Raw genomic sequence first — 17,255 nt, forward strand, 5'->3', positions numbered from 1 at the left:
CATTCCCCCTGTAGTCTCACTGCTCAATTCCCTGCCACTTAGGATCACTTTGTTTATGCAGCCCTAGTCACACCTTCCTGCATATGACTTACACAGCCTTGCTAAACACTTCCTGTAAAGAGTCATCTAATGTTTACACTTCCTTTATTGCAAATTCTGTTTAATTTAGAATTTGTTATCTCCTGTTCTGCTAGTCCCAGCAAGAGCCTTCTGTATGTAAAGTTCAATTTACAGAGAAGAAGAGAAACTTTTAAAAAGTTAGCATGTGATTGAAAATGAAACCATATTTTGTTTTCATGCAGTCTGTGCCAGTAACAACCAGGGGAGGTGTGGCGAAGCTGCATAAACAGAAGCAAAAGTGATTTAACTTATATGGCAGATAATTGAGCTGTGAGACTTCAGAGGCATGACCTATACACTTAAACTTCTTCATTAAGCTAAAGTTGTTTTGGTAACTATAGTATCTCTTTAAGAGGCAAGCAATTGCCCAGAACACATTTCTCGAAGACATTGCATTGAGCTGCATTAGGAAGTCTGTAATGTGAAAGTCACAGAATCTGAGCTAGGGAAGAAGAGGATAGCTTGCAAAGGTCTTAAGACAGAACTGCAGCTTTTGCTATTTTTAAATATACCCTTAATGACAAAAATGCATAATTAAATGCATGCATGTTTTTTTTTTTTTTGGGGGGGGGGGGGTGTATCTACTAAACAGTGATGTTTGTTTTGTATTTGGCCATTAATGTCCCACCTGTTCCCAATGTGTTCCTTAAAAGGACACTGTAGGCAGCCAGACCACTTCAGCTCGTTGAAATGGTCTGGGTGCAGTGTCCCATGTCCCTTAACCCTAAAGTGGTAATTATAAATAATTTCCTGTCAGGGTTAACTCCACCTCTTGTGGCTGACTACCAGACAGCCACAAGAGGGACTTCCTAAATTAAAACGGACCTTTGGTCCGTTATCTGACGATTGATGTCCTCACGCTCTATATGAGGACTTCCAGCATAATTTTTTTCCCCATAGGAAAGCATTAAATAATGCTTTCCAAAAGGGAAATCCTAATGCGAGTGCGGCCATTGCCGCGCATGCACATTAGATCTCCCACGCCGGCTGACCAAGTGCCGAGTGACATCGGCGCTAGATTCAGGTAAGTGGCTTAAGGGGTTTTAACCCGTTGAGCGCGCGGGAGGGGGGCACTGCAGGAGCCTATAGGGCCAGGAAAGGGCTTTGTCTTTGTGGCACTATAGAATCCCTTTAAGGACGTTCCCTTTTTGCAACATCTGAGCAGGGCTGGACTGGGAATGAAAAGCAGCCCTGGAAAAAAATAAATTTATACCAGCCCCATAATGCATCGCGCCAGCATAGTGTGCAGATATGGAAGCGTAGAAAAAACAAAACTGAAAACCATCAATCAAACATGAAAGAAAGCACTCATAAGGCTTAAAAATAAACAAAAGAGAGGATTTATTTTAAGCAGACCAGCATTTGCATATAAGCACTGTTTCAGTCAATTTTCTTGATATATTAAAGGGACACTCCAGGCACCCAGACCACTTCAGCTCATTGGAGTGGTCTGGGTGCCAACTCCCACTACCCTTAACCCTGCAAGTGTAATTATTGCAGTTTTTTTAAAACTGCAATATTTACCTTGCAGGGTTAAGTCCTCCCCTAGTGGCTGTCTATTAGACAGCCACTAGAGGACACTTCCTGCTTCATAGCACAGGTTTTCTGTGCTAGAGCGTCGCTGGACGTCCTCACGCTGTGTGAGGACCTCCAGCGTCGCTCTATTCCCCATAGGGAAGCATTGAAATTCATTTTCAATGCTTTCCTATGGGGTGCGCTAATGCGCATGCGCGGCATTGCCGCGCATGCGCATTAGGTCTCCTCGGCCGGCGGGCGAGATCAGTCTCGCCCACCGGCCGACGTAACCAGAAGGAGGAGCGGCGGGGGAGGAGGAAGCAGCGACGTGGGACCTGTCGCTGCCCCTGGTAAGTCACTGAAGGGGTTTTCACCCCTTCAGCAACTGGGGATTGGGGGGTGGGAGGGAGAGGGACCCTCCAGTGCCAGGAAAACGGATTGTTTTCCTGGCACTGGAGTTTCCCTTTAAGAAAAGTTTGGTCATCTGAACTGAAATCTATTGCACAGCAGTGTAAAAAAAAAATGCTATCTTGTTTTCTTGTGTTTTTTTTTTTTTTAAGTAATAAGAGTGTACTCTTCACTTTGGCTTACAACTGGATACATTTCAGTCAATGCCAATTCAATTCCCGTAGGAAAGCATTGGGGGGGGCTATTGCGCATGTGTGGCAAAACGCTGCGTTTCACGGCATCAATTTATCTCTATGTGGAGCGATCAGCGCCTCCATGCAGCACCTCTTGTGGCTGTCTGAGTGACTGTCACTAGAGATGTGCATAGGCAGCAATGTAGACACTGCCTTTTCTCTGAAAAGGTAGCATTTACAGTGCTCAGCCAACAGGGACAGGCTATAGACACCAGAACCACTACATTAAAGGGACACTATAGTCACCTGAACAACTTTAGCTTAATAAAGTAGTTTTGGTGTATAGAACATGCCCCTGCAGCCTCACTGATCAATCCTCTGCCATTTAGGAGTTAAATCCCTTTGTTTATGAACCCTAGTCACACCTCCCTGCATGTGACTTGCACAGCCCTCCATAAACACTTCCTGTAAAGAGAGCCCTATTTAGGCTTTCTTTATTGCAAGTTCTGTTTAATTAAGATTTTCTTATCCCCTGCTATGTTAATAGCTTGCTAGACCCTGTAAGAGCCTCCTGTATGTGATTAAAGTTCAATTTAGAGATTGAGATCCAATTATTTAAGGTAAATTACATCTGTTTGAAAGTGAAACCAGTTTTTTTTTTTCATGCAGGCTCTGTCAATCATAGCCAGGGGAGGTGTGGCTAGGGCTGCATAAACAGAAACAAAGTGATTTAACTCCTAAAAGACAGTGAATTGAGCAGTGAAATTGCAGGGGAATGATCTATACACTAAAACTGCTTCATTTAGCTAAAGTAATTTAGGTGACTATAGTGTTCCTTTAAACTGTAGTAGTTCTGGTGACTCTAGTGTCCCTTTAATACGACGTCTTTCTCTCACCGGTTAACTCTGAATTGCAGGGAGAGCAGGAGACACAATCCCCATTGCCTCTTTCTCCCTTTCCCCAGCCCTTTTATGAGTCTCTTTCCCAGGCCCCAGCACCTCTATGCGTATCTTTCCCCACAGCTAATCTGTGGGTCTAATTCTCCCTTTTCCCAGCCCCTCTGTGTGTCTCTTGTTCGTCTTCCTCAGCTCCTCTGTGTGTCTTCTGTTCCCCTTTACCAACCCCTCTTTTTCTTTCTACCCACACACCTCTGTGTGTCTTTTTACTCCCCAGCCCTTCCATGTGTCTCATTACTCCACAGCCCTCCATGTGTCTCATTCCACCCTCTCCAGTCTTCCATGTGTCTCAGTAGCCCCCAGCCCTCCATGTGACCTATTAGCTCTCCCTCCGTCCAAATAGCTGCCCCCTAGCCCTCCACATGTCCCACTAGCCCTCCCTCCCAGCCCCCCACGAGTCCCTATATCCCCTCCCAGCCCCCCACGAGTCCCTATATCCCCTCCCAGCCCCCCACGAGTCCCTATATCCCCTCCCAGCCCCCCACGAGTCCCTATATCCCCTCCCAGCCCCCCACGAGTCCCTATATCCCCTCCCAGCCCCCCACGAGTCCCTATATCCCCTCCCAGCCCCCCACGAGTCCCTATATCCCCTCCCAGCCCCCCACGAGTCCCTATATCCCCTCCCAGCCCTGTACGTCTCATTAGTCCTCCCATGTGTCGCAGTAGCTGTCCCATGAGCCCCACAGCCCTCCATGTGTCCTATTAGCCCTCCCTTCCAGATACAGACACAAAAATTATACAGATATGACAACTCACAGGGACACAGAAACAAATACTGGCATACATGCACACAGATACACACACTGGCATACATGCAGATGCACACACAGGCATACATGCAGATACAACCACACAAACATTGACGCAGAAACAAACTGACATACATGCACAGTTGCACAGACACGGATACACACAGGGGCTCTCATGCAGTGACACATACAAACACTAACACACACACACACAGATGCAGATACAGGCACACTCCCAGCCACCATTTGTCCCACTAGCCAGCCCTCCAGGTGTCCCTCCATCCCCCTAGCCAGCCCTCCAGGTGTCCCTCCATCCCCCTAGCCAGCCCTCCAGGTGTCCCTCCATCCCCCTAGCCAGCCCTCCAGGTGTCCCTCCATCCCCCTAGCCAGCCCTCCAGGTGTCCCTCCATCCCCCTAGCCAGCCCTCCAGGTGTCCCTCCATCCCCCTTCCCAGCCCTCCAGGTGTCCCTCCATCCCCCTTCCCAGCCCTCCAGGTGTCCCTCCATCCCCCTTCCCAGCCCTCCAGGTGTCCCTCCATCCCCCTTCCCAGCCCTCCAGGTGTCCCTCCATCCCCCTTCCCAGCCCTCCAGGTGTCCCTCCATCCCCCTTCCCAGCCCTCCAGGTGTCCCTCCATCCCCCTTCCCAGCCCTCCAGGTGTCCCTCCATCCCCCTTCCCAGCCCTCCAGGTGTCCCTCCATCCCCCTTCCCAGCCCTCCAGGTGTCCCTCCATCCCCCTTCCCAGCCCTCCAGGTGTCCCTCCATCCCCCTTCCCAGCCCTCCAGGTGTCCCTCCATCCCCCTTCCCAGCCCTCCAGGTGTCCCTCCATCCCCCTTCCCAGCCCTCCAGGTGTCCCTCCATCCCCCTTCCCAGCCCTCCAGGTGTCCCTCCATCCCCCTTCCCAGCCCTCCAGGTGTCCCTCCATCCCCCTTCCCAGCCCTCCAGGTGTCCCTCCATCCCCCTTCCCAGCCCTCCAGGTGTCCCTCCATCCCCCTTCCCAGCCCTCCAGGTGTCCCTCCATCCCCCTTCCCAGCCCTCCAGGTGTCCCTCCATCCCCCTTCCCAGCCCTCCAGGTGTCCCTCCATCCCCCTTCCCAGCCCTCCAGGTGTCCCTCCATCCCCCTTCCCAGCCCTCCAGGTGTCCCTCCATCCCCCTTCCCAGCCCTCCAGGTGTCCCTCCATCCCCCTTCCCAGCCCTCCAGGTGTCCCTCCATCCCCCTTCCCAGCCCTCCAGGTGTCCCTCCATCCCCCTTCCCAGCCCTCCAGGTGTCCCTCCATCCCCCTTCCCAGCCCTCCAGGTGTTCCTCCATCCCCCTTCCCAGCCCTCCAGGTGTTCCTCCATCCCCCTTCCCAGCCCTCCAGGTGTTCCTCCATCCCCCTTCCCAGCCCTCCAGGTGTTCCTCCATCCCTCTTCCCAGCCCTCCAGGTGTTCCTCTATCCCCCTTCCCAGCCCTCCAGGTGTTCCTCTATTCCCCTTCCCAGCCCTCCAGGTGTTCCTCTATTCCCCTTCCCAGCACTCCAGGTGTTCCTCTATCCCCCTTCCCAGCACTCCAGGTGTTCCTCTATCCCCCTTCCCAGCCCTCCATGTGTTCCTCTACCCCCTTCCCAGCCCTCCATGTGCTCCTGAACCATGAGTGCTGATCACATTTCTATTATGGATACATCTTTTCCCCTCGATTTCAAGCACCTGGCAAATACAACTTAAAGCGTGAGTACAAGGAATCTCTGGTAACTATAGATATATAAATATATATGTGTGTGTGAGAGAAAAATAATCCTTCATATACAGAAACAAACACTGTGACAAATATGGAGATACACAGACACAGATACCAGACACTGGCACACATACAGTTGCACAGACACACTGATATGCAGATGCAAACACTGACATACAGATACAGACACAAAAATCACACAGATATGAACTCTGACACAGATGCGCACACACACAGGCATGCACGCACGCAGGTGGATGCAACCGCAGATGCATGCACGCACGCAGGTGGATGCAACCGCAGATGCATGCACGCACGCAGGTGGATGCAACCGCAGATGCATGCACGCACGCGGATGCAACCGCAGATGCATGCACGCACGCAGGTGGATGCAACCGCAGATGCATGCACGCACGCAGGTGGATGCAACCGCAGATGCATGCACGCACGCAGGTGGATGCAACCGCAGATGCATGCACGCACGCAGGTGGATGCAACCGCAGATGCATGCACGCACGCAGGTGGATGCAACCGCAGATGCATGCACGCACGCAGGTGGATGCAACCACACAGGCATGCACGCACGCAGGTGGATGCAACCACACAGGCATGCACGCACGCAGGTGGATGCAACCACACAGACATGCACGCACGCAGGTGGATGCAACCACACAGACATGCACGCACGCAGGTGGATGCAACCACACAGACATGCACGCACGCAGGTGGATGCAACCACACAGACATGCACGCACGCAGGTGGATGCAACCACACAGACATGCACGCACGCAGGTGGATGCAACCACACAGACATGCACGCACGCAGGTGGATGCAACCACACAGACATGCACGCAGATGGATACAACCACACAGACATACATGCAGATACAACCACACAGACATACATGCAGATACAACCACACAGACATACATGCAGATACAACCACACAGACATACATGCAGATACAACCACACAGACATACATGCAGATACAACCACACAAACACAGATATAAATAATGACACAGAAACAAACACTGACATACATGCACAGTTGCACAGACACGGATACACACAGAAGCTCTCATGCAGTGACACAGATACAAACACTAAGACACACAGATACAAAGACACAAATAATGCCACACACATAGATGCAGATACAGGCGCACACACACTGACACACAGATAACCAAAAACACACATACAGGTCAAAATTTTCATACCTTTTGGGTGGCTACTGCTGGCTAGGACTGTTGGGACTTAAGGACTGAGTGAGTCCAGCTCTCACTTCCTCCCAGCTCTCCATACAGATAAGAGGGGCCCAGTTGTGCTGTTAAAGCACTGCAGTCCATGACCCGGCCCCTCATGGCACATGTCCATTGGGTGGCCCAAAGTGCATGGGTCACCCGATGGACCCTCAACCTGCGGTTCCTAACCTGTGCGGTACGGTTACACCGGCAGAACTGCCATTATGAGTTTTTTTCCCTTGTATTCCCAGGAGAATAGGATTTTTTCCTGGGGGTACGCGAACCATAGGTTGGGAATCCCTGGCGTGGAGGTTAAAGAAGATTGTTTACCGCAGTCTGTGACACCATGCTACAACAGGAGGTTACAATCACAAGGATAGGTTAGGGAAATATCTCCACGAAAAATACATAGTTATAAAGGCAGAGTTGTACTATCCTAAATGTCAATTAGCCAGAGTAGGGGGCATCAAAATTATACCCTTACATAACAAGTTGAACTCTGTAATCCAGAAATTTGCAAACAATGCTATTCACTAAAGTGAGAATTGTTGGGAATTCACAGTAAAATTCTAATTTAAGGCAAAACTAGTTGGAACTGGAAAAAGTCATATGCTTCCAGTTCAGTTCCTTTGGCCTTAAAGGGAAAATCAAAGTTTTAATTCTTGACAATTCTCACTTCAGTGAATAACCCTTACAATGTTTTCATTAGAGATGTAACCAACAGTTTTTGGAATGGTAAACGTTTGAGCACTTCAGCCATAAATAACTAAACACATGCTGAAATCAGTATTCATTTACAGAACTTACTCTTCCATTTGATTTCTTTGGACAGAGCTGAAGTTTGTTGTGTTTTCTTCAGAGTCTGAGCCTGACTCTTCGAAATGAACACCTTTATTTTTCGAAAAAATTGATGAGTTCAACCTCTTGGCTTCAGGGGTCTCAGGTATACTGGTTACTGCAGAACAATGCCAAAAAGATTACTTTCTTGTAAACACTCACACAAACACCACCTCCCTCCCCCCCCCCCTCCACTAAATTAACACTAAATTACTGCTAACCTCATACAATGTATATGTTTAACACAACACTAGGAATGGGACACAGGGATGCATTTTTGCACAGGCCAATTATGCCTATGCCTTGGGTGGCAGATTGGGGAGGCGGCACAACCCAATAATTTTTTGGATTTCTTTATATGGCTGCTTTTTTAAGGCAGCAGTTCATTTCATCACAGGAAGTATCATATGCCTCCCTCGTCTGTTATTTTACACTGGCATCTGCTCTGTAATAAAGGTGCAGACAGTAACAGCAAGTTGTAAATGCACAGCTGGTGCGGTCCTGTGTGGTGCTTTGAAGAAAAAAAAATATATATATTATATATTAAAAAAACATGCCACTGGCAGCAACACCACCCTAGGGGTTACAAAGATATGCACACACAATGAATTATATCAGCACTCACTGACTTTTTAAAAATCTTTTTATGTATCTTCCTTTATTCCAGTTTACAAGTGTTAAAAAGAGAAGTGTTGAAGTTTCAGTTCCAGCTCGGAACTTTCATGTGAACCCTAAACTGTGGCCACTTCATGAATATTTTCAGTGAGTAGCTGCCATTAATCAACCAGGTGGTTCAATATTAATTTCCCCTCATAGTAGATATCATGTTAATAATCAATTCATTCTCTTGGCAGCAAGGCTGATAAATATTAAGATGTAGGAATGTTGGCCATCTTTTTCTGATGAACATTAGTGGTATGTACTGTACTAGAATTGCTTAGCGTTAGAAACAGGCTCCATTCTGGGAGGAGGGAAAATTATCTAAAATGTAGCTATTTCTTACCATTTTTATCCGTGTGTTCAGACACTGGAGTACTAGGTCTGTCTCCTCCCGATACGCTTGCGGCAGTGCTGCTTTTATTTTTGTCATAGCGAAAGCGATTCAAATTAAACCCGCTCATTATGCTTACTTCCCTTGTGCCTGTTTCACAAAAAATAAATATAAGTGCCAACACAAACAGAGAATACAAATGGTAAGGTGCAGAATTTCCCTAGTCCTTGCTGTTCACTACAACAGGCACAGATTGAACAGGCATCCCTACTCTGCGCACTGTGTTTTACAGCAAGTGTATAAATATATTAAACATTACTAATGTATAAACAGACAAAGGACTTAAGGTGGGCAGTAAACCAACAGTGGGTATAATGTGTGTGTGTAACATCAAGCTATACATTATTAAAGGAACACTCCAAGCACCACTACAGCTTGCTGTGCCCTGGTGTCTCCCACTGTGTGTAGGTAAACCATTTTGGGCACTCTTGGCACCATAACAATGGCAGCAAACATGGGGTGGTTATGGTACTTGGGGTGTTTCTTTAAAGGGATTCTTTAACCATCAAAACACCTTTAGCTTAATGAAGCTGTGTTAGTGTATAGATCATGTTCAAGCAACTCAATTCTCTGCCATTTAGGAGTTAAATCACAGAGGGGCGGAACAAGTGCCTGAAATCCTTGGAGGCCCACCTTACTTTAACCCCTTAAGGACCAAACTTCCGGAATAAAAGGGAATCATGACATGTCACACATGTCATGTGTCCTTAAGGGGTTAAAGCCGGGACAAAGCTGCTGTCCTTATGTCCATCCACTTTATGCCAGAGAATTTGTGGAGTTGGGGGGACATATTGCAAGTGTGCTCTCTAACTGGCTGCAGAAGCATGATCTATACCAGGGATAGGCAACCTTCGGCACTCCAGCTGGCAAAGCATCATGGGAGGTGTTGTCCAAAACATCTGCAGTGCCGAAGGTTGCCTATGCCTGATCTATACACAAAAACTGCTTTAATAAGCCAAACTTATTTTGGTGACTATAGTGTCCCTTTAAGTCTTGATTTCTTGGCACATAGACAAGGCCATGACAAAATAATGAGGAACTTGACCTGGCGTAGCAAGGTGAAATGGTGTCTATAGTCTAAACATTTCACTTACGAAGTTGGGCGTAAAGCCAGTTTGATAACAAAAATAGTACATAACACAGGGACATGAATACGGCTGAGGCAGGAACAATAATGGGTGTTTATACATATACACACACACACACATATATACACATATACATACACACACACACACACACACACACACACACACACACAAACAATTGTTTTTTTCTGGGTTACCACTGCAACGTTCCATGCTGCATCATGCCAGGGCTTGCACGTAGAGTCTGCCCCTAGTGTAACATTGATTCCATAGACCCCCAGGAAACTATGTGTCTCCCCTCCCTGGCCAGAGGTAAGAAGCCGGGAGGGGTATAAACAAAATTATTATTTAAAAAATTTAAAGGGATTTTTTAAATTTTTGTAATTATCATAACACCCGCAACACCATAGCCCACATCCCAACCACACACACTAGATACCCTGCAAACACAGCATTCAGTATACACTACACAAAAGCAGACGTTCACTGTAATTAAGGTACGTCATTTTATTTTTACGTTTCTACTTAAAATGTGTGTTTTATATTCCAGTGTATCTTATAGTCCGAAACAAAATACGGTACTTCCAAAATAAGAGAGAAGGGGTATGATCTATACACCAAAACCACTCCATTCAGCTAAAGTTATCTTGGTGCTTATAGTGTCCCTTTGAAAAAGCAGCTCTGACACCAAAAATAAATGTTACTTTATTTGCTTCTATTCAGTTCTCTGTGACTAAAAACTAAAGCACTCAGGAAAACTGGCACTACTTTTCCTAATGTATAACAGTCCAGCTGAAGAATGAGAGAAAAAAAAAAATTAAAAGATAATGGGAGGAGCTTATAAGCCAAGGTGCAGTTTCAGTTGCCAATCATAATTACCCATAATGCATCAGTGAAATAAATCCCACAGAAGGCAAACCACATCATAGACAAAGGAAAACAAAATGGCTGCTCTCAGAGATCGGGCACAAGGAAGAAAAGATGATGGATATAAATAAAAGGCAAGTGGCAAGGAGGAAGCAGGATTCAGAAACGGAGATTAAAGAGGTATAAGGAAAGGGAAAGCAAATGACGGGGAGACCATCAGAGGGCCGCTTTAATATTTTCTTTGCTGTAAAGTATGCTAGTTACTGTTAAAGACTAGGATGATCCTTTACTCGTCTTATCTCTGCATTATACACAGGGTTAGTCACCTACATGGGTTGGGCATACTGTTTTAGAATGATCCAATGTTGCCACAAAAAAAATTATTTAAAGGAAACGCTACCTGCAAGGAAGAAGATTATTTAATCTATTTCCAGTGCGCCGATGACAGATGTAGTTTTGGCTCAGATCTGATATTGTGTAGCTTAAAAAAAAATGTTCTGGGCTGCCTAAGTCACGTGTGCCAGGGGTGTCGCTAGCCACCAGATCAAAACGGATTATATGTCTGTATTAAAAACCTGGAGTTGCAGTGTTTCCAAACAGAAATGTGCACATCCAGACTCCTGCCATCGTAACTACTCAAATCATTGAAGTGGTTATGGTGATTGGAGCAAACCCTTCAGCACCAATCAGCATCTCTTCATAGAGACACAATGAATCAATGCATCTCTATGAGGAAGGTTCAGCACCTCCATGCGATGCGTGACTGCTACTAGAGGTGTTACTAGACAGTAAACACTGTCTTTTCTCTGAAAAGGCAGTGTGTAGATTAAAAAGCCCTTAGGTACAGTCACCTTGCACTGGTGATTATAGTGCAAGGCTCTACAGATCCCAGGAGTCTAAGAATATTGTTCTGGCGCCTGGATTTGTCAGCACGCTCCCTCCATCCCCATTAAGCTCTCTGCTTGCCAGGAGAAAGTGCAGGGAACTGTAATTATTTCCTCCCTATGCTGAGGCCACACAGGGAGGACACTAGGTAAATATGGCTCTACTCGACGCCTGTCGCCATTCCACAGAGCCGGACACCCGCCCATTCCCCTGCGCGGCCTCAGTGCCGGGAGGAAGTAATTACAGGAAACAGAGGGAAACAATTTCTGTATGCGTTTCTATCTGTCACAGTGTGTGTATGTCTGTATATGTATGTGTGCATCTACTTGAGTGTATCAAATTAAAAAAAAAAAATGTACTTTGTGAATGCGTGTCTGTCCTGTCAGTGAGTGTGTGTCAGTCCGTGTCTCTGTTAAGTAAGTGTGTACGTTTTGGTCACAGCACCACCGCAGTTTACATTGGAATGGTGATTTTTAATTGCAATTTTTCCAATGATGTGCCATTCTCACCTCAACTGACCTGCCTCCATAGCAGAGATTATGAATCTTGATGATATCAGCCAATCCAATACTTAGGAAAGCATTGGGAAGCTATTGGGCAAGTGCTGCAAAATACGGCACCAATCAGCATCTCCTTATAGAGGTGCATGGAATCAATGCATATCTATGGGGAAAGTTTAGAATGTAGGATAAGAGTCACTTTAGTGGCCATTTGAGTGAAGGCCACTAGAGGTGTCACTAGACAGCAACATAAACACTGCCTTTTCTCTGAAAAGGCAGCATTTACATTTAAAAGCCTGCAGGGACAGGCTATAGTCACCATAACAAGTATATTAACCCCTTAAGGACAGCGGGCGTGCAATGCCGTCCTTGGGGACCTGGATCGAAACGCCCGGCGGCATAGTACGTCCCCAGGGGTTGCTTGCTGGCGAACCCCTGCCGGCAATCGCGATGGGAGGACTTGCCTGGCATCCCAGGCAGTCCCCCCGCATCAGATCCGGCCCTCCTGGGCCATGTGATCACGAGGTCCTTGCAAGGACCTCATAATCACATGGACAGAATAGCCGTCCATAGCAGTGCCAGCAGGGAGACTGCCTGGAATGACAGTCCCCCTTCTGTCTGTAATAAAGTTCAATAAAGGTTAAAAACAGTGTAAAATAAAAATATATAATTAGATATATCTTAAAATACACGTAAAATGATATATGCATAATATAAAATAAACATATACGTTAAAAATGAAAAGAATAATTAATTAAAAATATATTTGTATAATTTCGTTCCAACTGTATTTTGATATAAAATAATTATATATATATATATATATATATATATATATATATATATATATATATATTTTTATTCTTCTTATATATTTATACAATATAACCTGATAACACAGGCAGAAAGTCGAGAGAATTACATTTGCTTGCAGTATATTTAACCCTGTAACTTTCCAAGACACCATAAAACCTGTACATGGGGGGGTACTGTTTTACTCGGGAGACTTCACTGAACACAAATATTAGTGTTTCAAAACAGTAAATCGTATTAAAACGATGAAATCATCAGTAAAAATGCAGTATTTTGCATTTTTCACACACAAACGGTACTTACACTGACAATATAATTGTTGTGAAACATTTTACGGTTTTGAAACACTAATTTGTATTCAGCAAAGTCTCCTGAGTATAACAGTACCCCTCATGTACAGGTTTTATGGTGTTTTCAAAAGTTACAGAGTCAGATATAAGACTTGTGTTTCAGTTTTTTCACATTGAAATTCGCCAGATTGGTTACGCTGCCTTTTAGACCATATGGTAGCCCAGGAATGAGAATTAACCCCATAATGGCATGCCATTTGCAAAAGTAGACAACCCAACGTATTGCAAATGGGTTATGTCCAGTCTTTTTTAGTAACACTTAGTCACAAACACTGGCCAAAACTGGCGTTCAAATTCATTTTTGGCATTTTTCACACATAAATATTAACGCCAGTGTTTGTGACTAAGTGCCTACTAAAAAAAAAATGGACATACCCCATTTGCAATACCTTGGGTTGTCTACTTTTGCAAATGGTATGCTATCATGGGGGTAATTCTCATTCCTGGGCTACCATACGGTTTTAAAGGCATTGTAACCAATCTGGCGAATTTCAATGTAATAAAAATGAAAAATGTAACATGCTATATTTGACCCTGTAACTTTCCAAAACACCAGAAAACCTGTACATAGGGGGTACTGCTTTACACGTGAGTCATCGCTGAATACAAATATGTGTATTTTATTGCAGTAAAAGCTAACAGTATTGTGACATTCACAGTTAAAACGTCACACAGAACTACAAAAATATTTTTTATACATTTTATTCATATTAAATTATTTTTCATAGCTAAATATTTGATGTTAAATGAAAGCTTGATTTCTCCTGAATAAAAGGATATATAAAAGTGTGGGTGCACTTAATATGAAAGAGGTGAATTACGGTTGAACTTTTGGCTCTGTCCTTAAGGGGTTAAGCTCTAGTGGTTCTGGTAACTATAATGTTCCTTTAAGAATTTTTTTTTTTTTGTCGGGAAAAAAAGGCTCCTAACTTTTTTAGCTGGCTCCTAGACTCAAAGCAAGTTTGGCAAGTCCTACTTTAGTGTCCCTTTAAAGGGATATGATGTAAACATGTATGCCTGACAGTATAGTGTTAACCCCACTATTTAGATCCCCAGCCCCCGTCAGAACAGTGAAGCAGTGGTTAAGCTCACCTTTTTTCCCACACAGTGCCGGTTCCACCGCAGGTGGAGCGGGCTCTACGGTTGAGATCAAACTTTATGAGAAAGCATTGGTAGGCTATTGCACATGCTCTGAAAAAAACCAACGCTGCACCTCTCAGCATCACCTCATAGAGATGCATTGCATCAATGCATCTCTATGGAGAACGTTCGGCGCCTCCATGCACAGCATTGAGACGCTGAACGCCAGTGCAGAAGCACTTCTAGTGGCCGAGTGACTGCCATTAAAGGTGTTCCTAGGCAGCAATGCAAACACCTTTCAGAGAAAAGGCATCACTTACACTAAGAAGCCCCCAAAGACCAGATACCACAATAACTACATAAAGCTGTAGTGGTTCAGATGACTACAGTGTCCCTTTAATGACAATAACCACTACATTGTGCTATAGTGGTTATGGTGCAACCTTAGAGTAAGCTGTGAAACAGTTTACAAATTCTTGTGCACTTAGCTGGCTCTGTGAGATGGCTTGGTTCAGGTCTAAATACTTCAGCTGTGAACAATGGAAAACAAATTGGTACGTTAATGTAGACTTGCACACTACCATAGTTTTGCAGACTGGAAGTACCATAGGCATCGGACAGATCCAAGTAAGTGTCAAACTATTAGCAAATAGTTTGACCGCTTAACCAGGGTTGGCATAAGGGGACTCCTAGAACAATAACCACTGAAGAATACCATGATGTGCATTGGTAAGTAGTCAAATCATTTTCTAATGATTGTATGTTTGTTATGGGAATGTTGTGCATTTAATCACTGTTCTAATTGGTCTGTGTCTTTGTGTTGGAGTCCCCAACAAGGTCCATGTGGGCGACCAGTAGACCAGTCTGGTTTCTGGTTTCTTGAGTGAAAACTCAGGGATGTGAAATTTGTATATCCCGACGTCCGTTACGGAGAGGACAGAGTTTTGGCCATGGCGTGTGAGCGCTACACTTTGAGACCTCATTAGACTACCAATCTGCATTTCCGACATACTCAACCGCATTTTAGAGCATTGCAGACTCTCAGTGTGCACGCTAATTCAGTAAGTGCCTGAACCGCGAGTAGCAATTACAGAGGTTGTGGTCTGAGGCATGTGCTCCATGTATTAGAGCCCGATACAGTTTAGAAAAGATTTAGGTAGGGCAAGAGTAAGAGATGCAGCGCTCACACTACACAACAGACAAACTAAACATACATCCTGCACACTCGTAACACACATAGCACACAGCCTGCGCGTGTGCGCCCACACGCAGCCTGCCAGCGCACACATTACACACAACCAGCACACAAAACATTTGGCCAGAACGCGCACACACACACACACACACACACCGCGCACTTAAAGGACCACTATAGTGCCAGGAAAACACTCGTTTTCCTGGCACTATAGTGCCCTGAGGGTGCCCCCACCCTCAGGGACCCCCTCCCGCCCGGCTCTGGGGAGAGTAAAGGGTTAAATCTTACCTTTATTCCAGCACTGGGCGGGGAGCTCTCCTCCTCCTCCGATCCTCCCTTTCGGCTGAATGCGCATGCGCGGCAAGAGCTGCGCGCGCATTCAGCCGGTCGCATAGGAAAGCATTTACAATGCTTTCCTATGGACGCTTGCATGCTCTCACTGTGATTTTCACAGTGAGAATCACGCAAGCACCTCTAGCAGCTGTCAGTGAGACAGCCACTAGAGGATTTAGAGGCTGGCTTAACCCTCATATAAACATAGCAGTTTCTCTGAAACTGCTATGTTTATATAAAAAAGGGTTAAACCTAGAGGGACCTAGCACCCAGACCACTTCATTAAGCTGAAGTGGTCTGGGTGCCTAGAGTGGTCCTTTAAAAACATTAATAGTTATCAAAATATAGCACTCCAGGAGTTTTGTAAAAAAAAAAAAAGATAAAACTTGAGAAACAGTAAAAAGTCTACATTTCAGTATTCCTATAAAACTTTCATCAGGGCCATCACGATTATATTTCTGGTGCCTGTATCTTCTTGTGTACAAGCACCGGGCAATAGATAACTTTATCCTAGAGTGCAGGCTTTTTGAATATATACAAACACATATTTAATTAGATTTTATACAAAACAAGCACATGACTAGCTCTGGTCAGGTGACCATGAACAAACAATGGATACACAGTAAGAGGTCCTCTCCCCGGTTCCCTATCACACACATATCTTGTCAGAGCAGCCTCTCACGCCCTCAGTAATGATGAGTCAGACGCCTTGTCTTTGCCCCGGGGTGAACACACACGGACTGCCTCTATACAGCTAATTCCAACACTGATACAGAATATACATCTCACCTCTTCCACTGCTTCCCGCGGGCTCTCTGGGACCTACACAGGGCGACGGCTGATGACGTCAGAACAAGCCGGGATGGTGGGAGCGGGGAGGCCTGTCTACGTAGCACATATCGCCGCCCACGTCACTGACTTAACTGTATGTGGGGGCTGACACTTTGTGTTATGGCTCTTTCATTAAAGAAACATTACAGGCATTTGCATCAATTCAGTACGGTGCCGGGACTGTTCCTTTAAAACGTCAGCCATTCTGCCTAAGTATATGAGTAGGTTTCAGTCAGCAAACTTATACCGCTGTTACACGGACTTCACCAAAATGGACCGTGCACTGGAGACACATTGGATGAATCGGTGTCATATCTCATTTGCATAGAATTCTAATATTACACAATGGTTTCGGAGTTTGGGGATGCTTGTGTTTACCGGTGCTCACCGGAGACAATTTATTGAACATAACAATAATGTCGCAGGGTTCGCTGAACTCTCTTTCACTAGTAGAATGTAGTTCACAGTGCGCATCACTAGAGACTCTGCAGGTAGATTGTCTCAACAGCTTTGAGCTCCGAGCTTCCGAATGGAAATGG

General features: G+C 45.5%; 1 protein-coding gene across 1 annotated transcript in view; it reads right to left on the reverse strand.

The window, feature by feature from the left end:
• SMARCAD1 (SWI/SNF-related, matrix-associated actin-dependent regulator of chromatin, subfamily a, containing DEAD/H box 1) overlaps positions 1-16,722 on the reverse strand; it is a 107,825-nt gene extending 91,103 nt beyond the window's left edge. The window contains exons 1-3 of the mRNA XM_063458621.1: positions 16,675-16,722; positions 8,727-8,864; positions 7,694-7,841 (exon numbers count right to left, since the gene is read on the reverse strand). Of these exons, the coding sequence (XP_063314691.1) occupies positions 7,694-7,841; positions 8,727-8,844 (266 nt within the window). The 5' untranslated portion in view covers positions 8,845-8,864; positions 16,675-16,722. The remainder of the gene's footprint in view (positions 1-7,693; positions 7,842-8,726; positions 8,865-16,674) is intronic.
• Between the last annotated feature and the right edge of the window lie 533 nt (positions 16,723-17,255).

The sequence above is a fragment of the Pelobates fuscus genome, chromosome 6 (assembly GCF_036172605.1).
Source record: "Pelobates fuscus isolate aPelFus1 chromosome 6, aPelFus1.pri, whole genome shotgun sequence".
Classification (NCBI taxonomy): domain Eukaryota; kingdom Metazoa; phylum Chordata; class Amphibia; order Anura; family Pelobatidae; genus Pelobates; species Pelobates fuscus.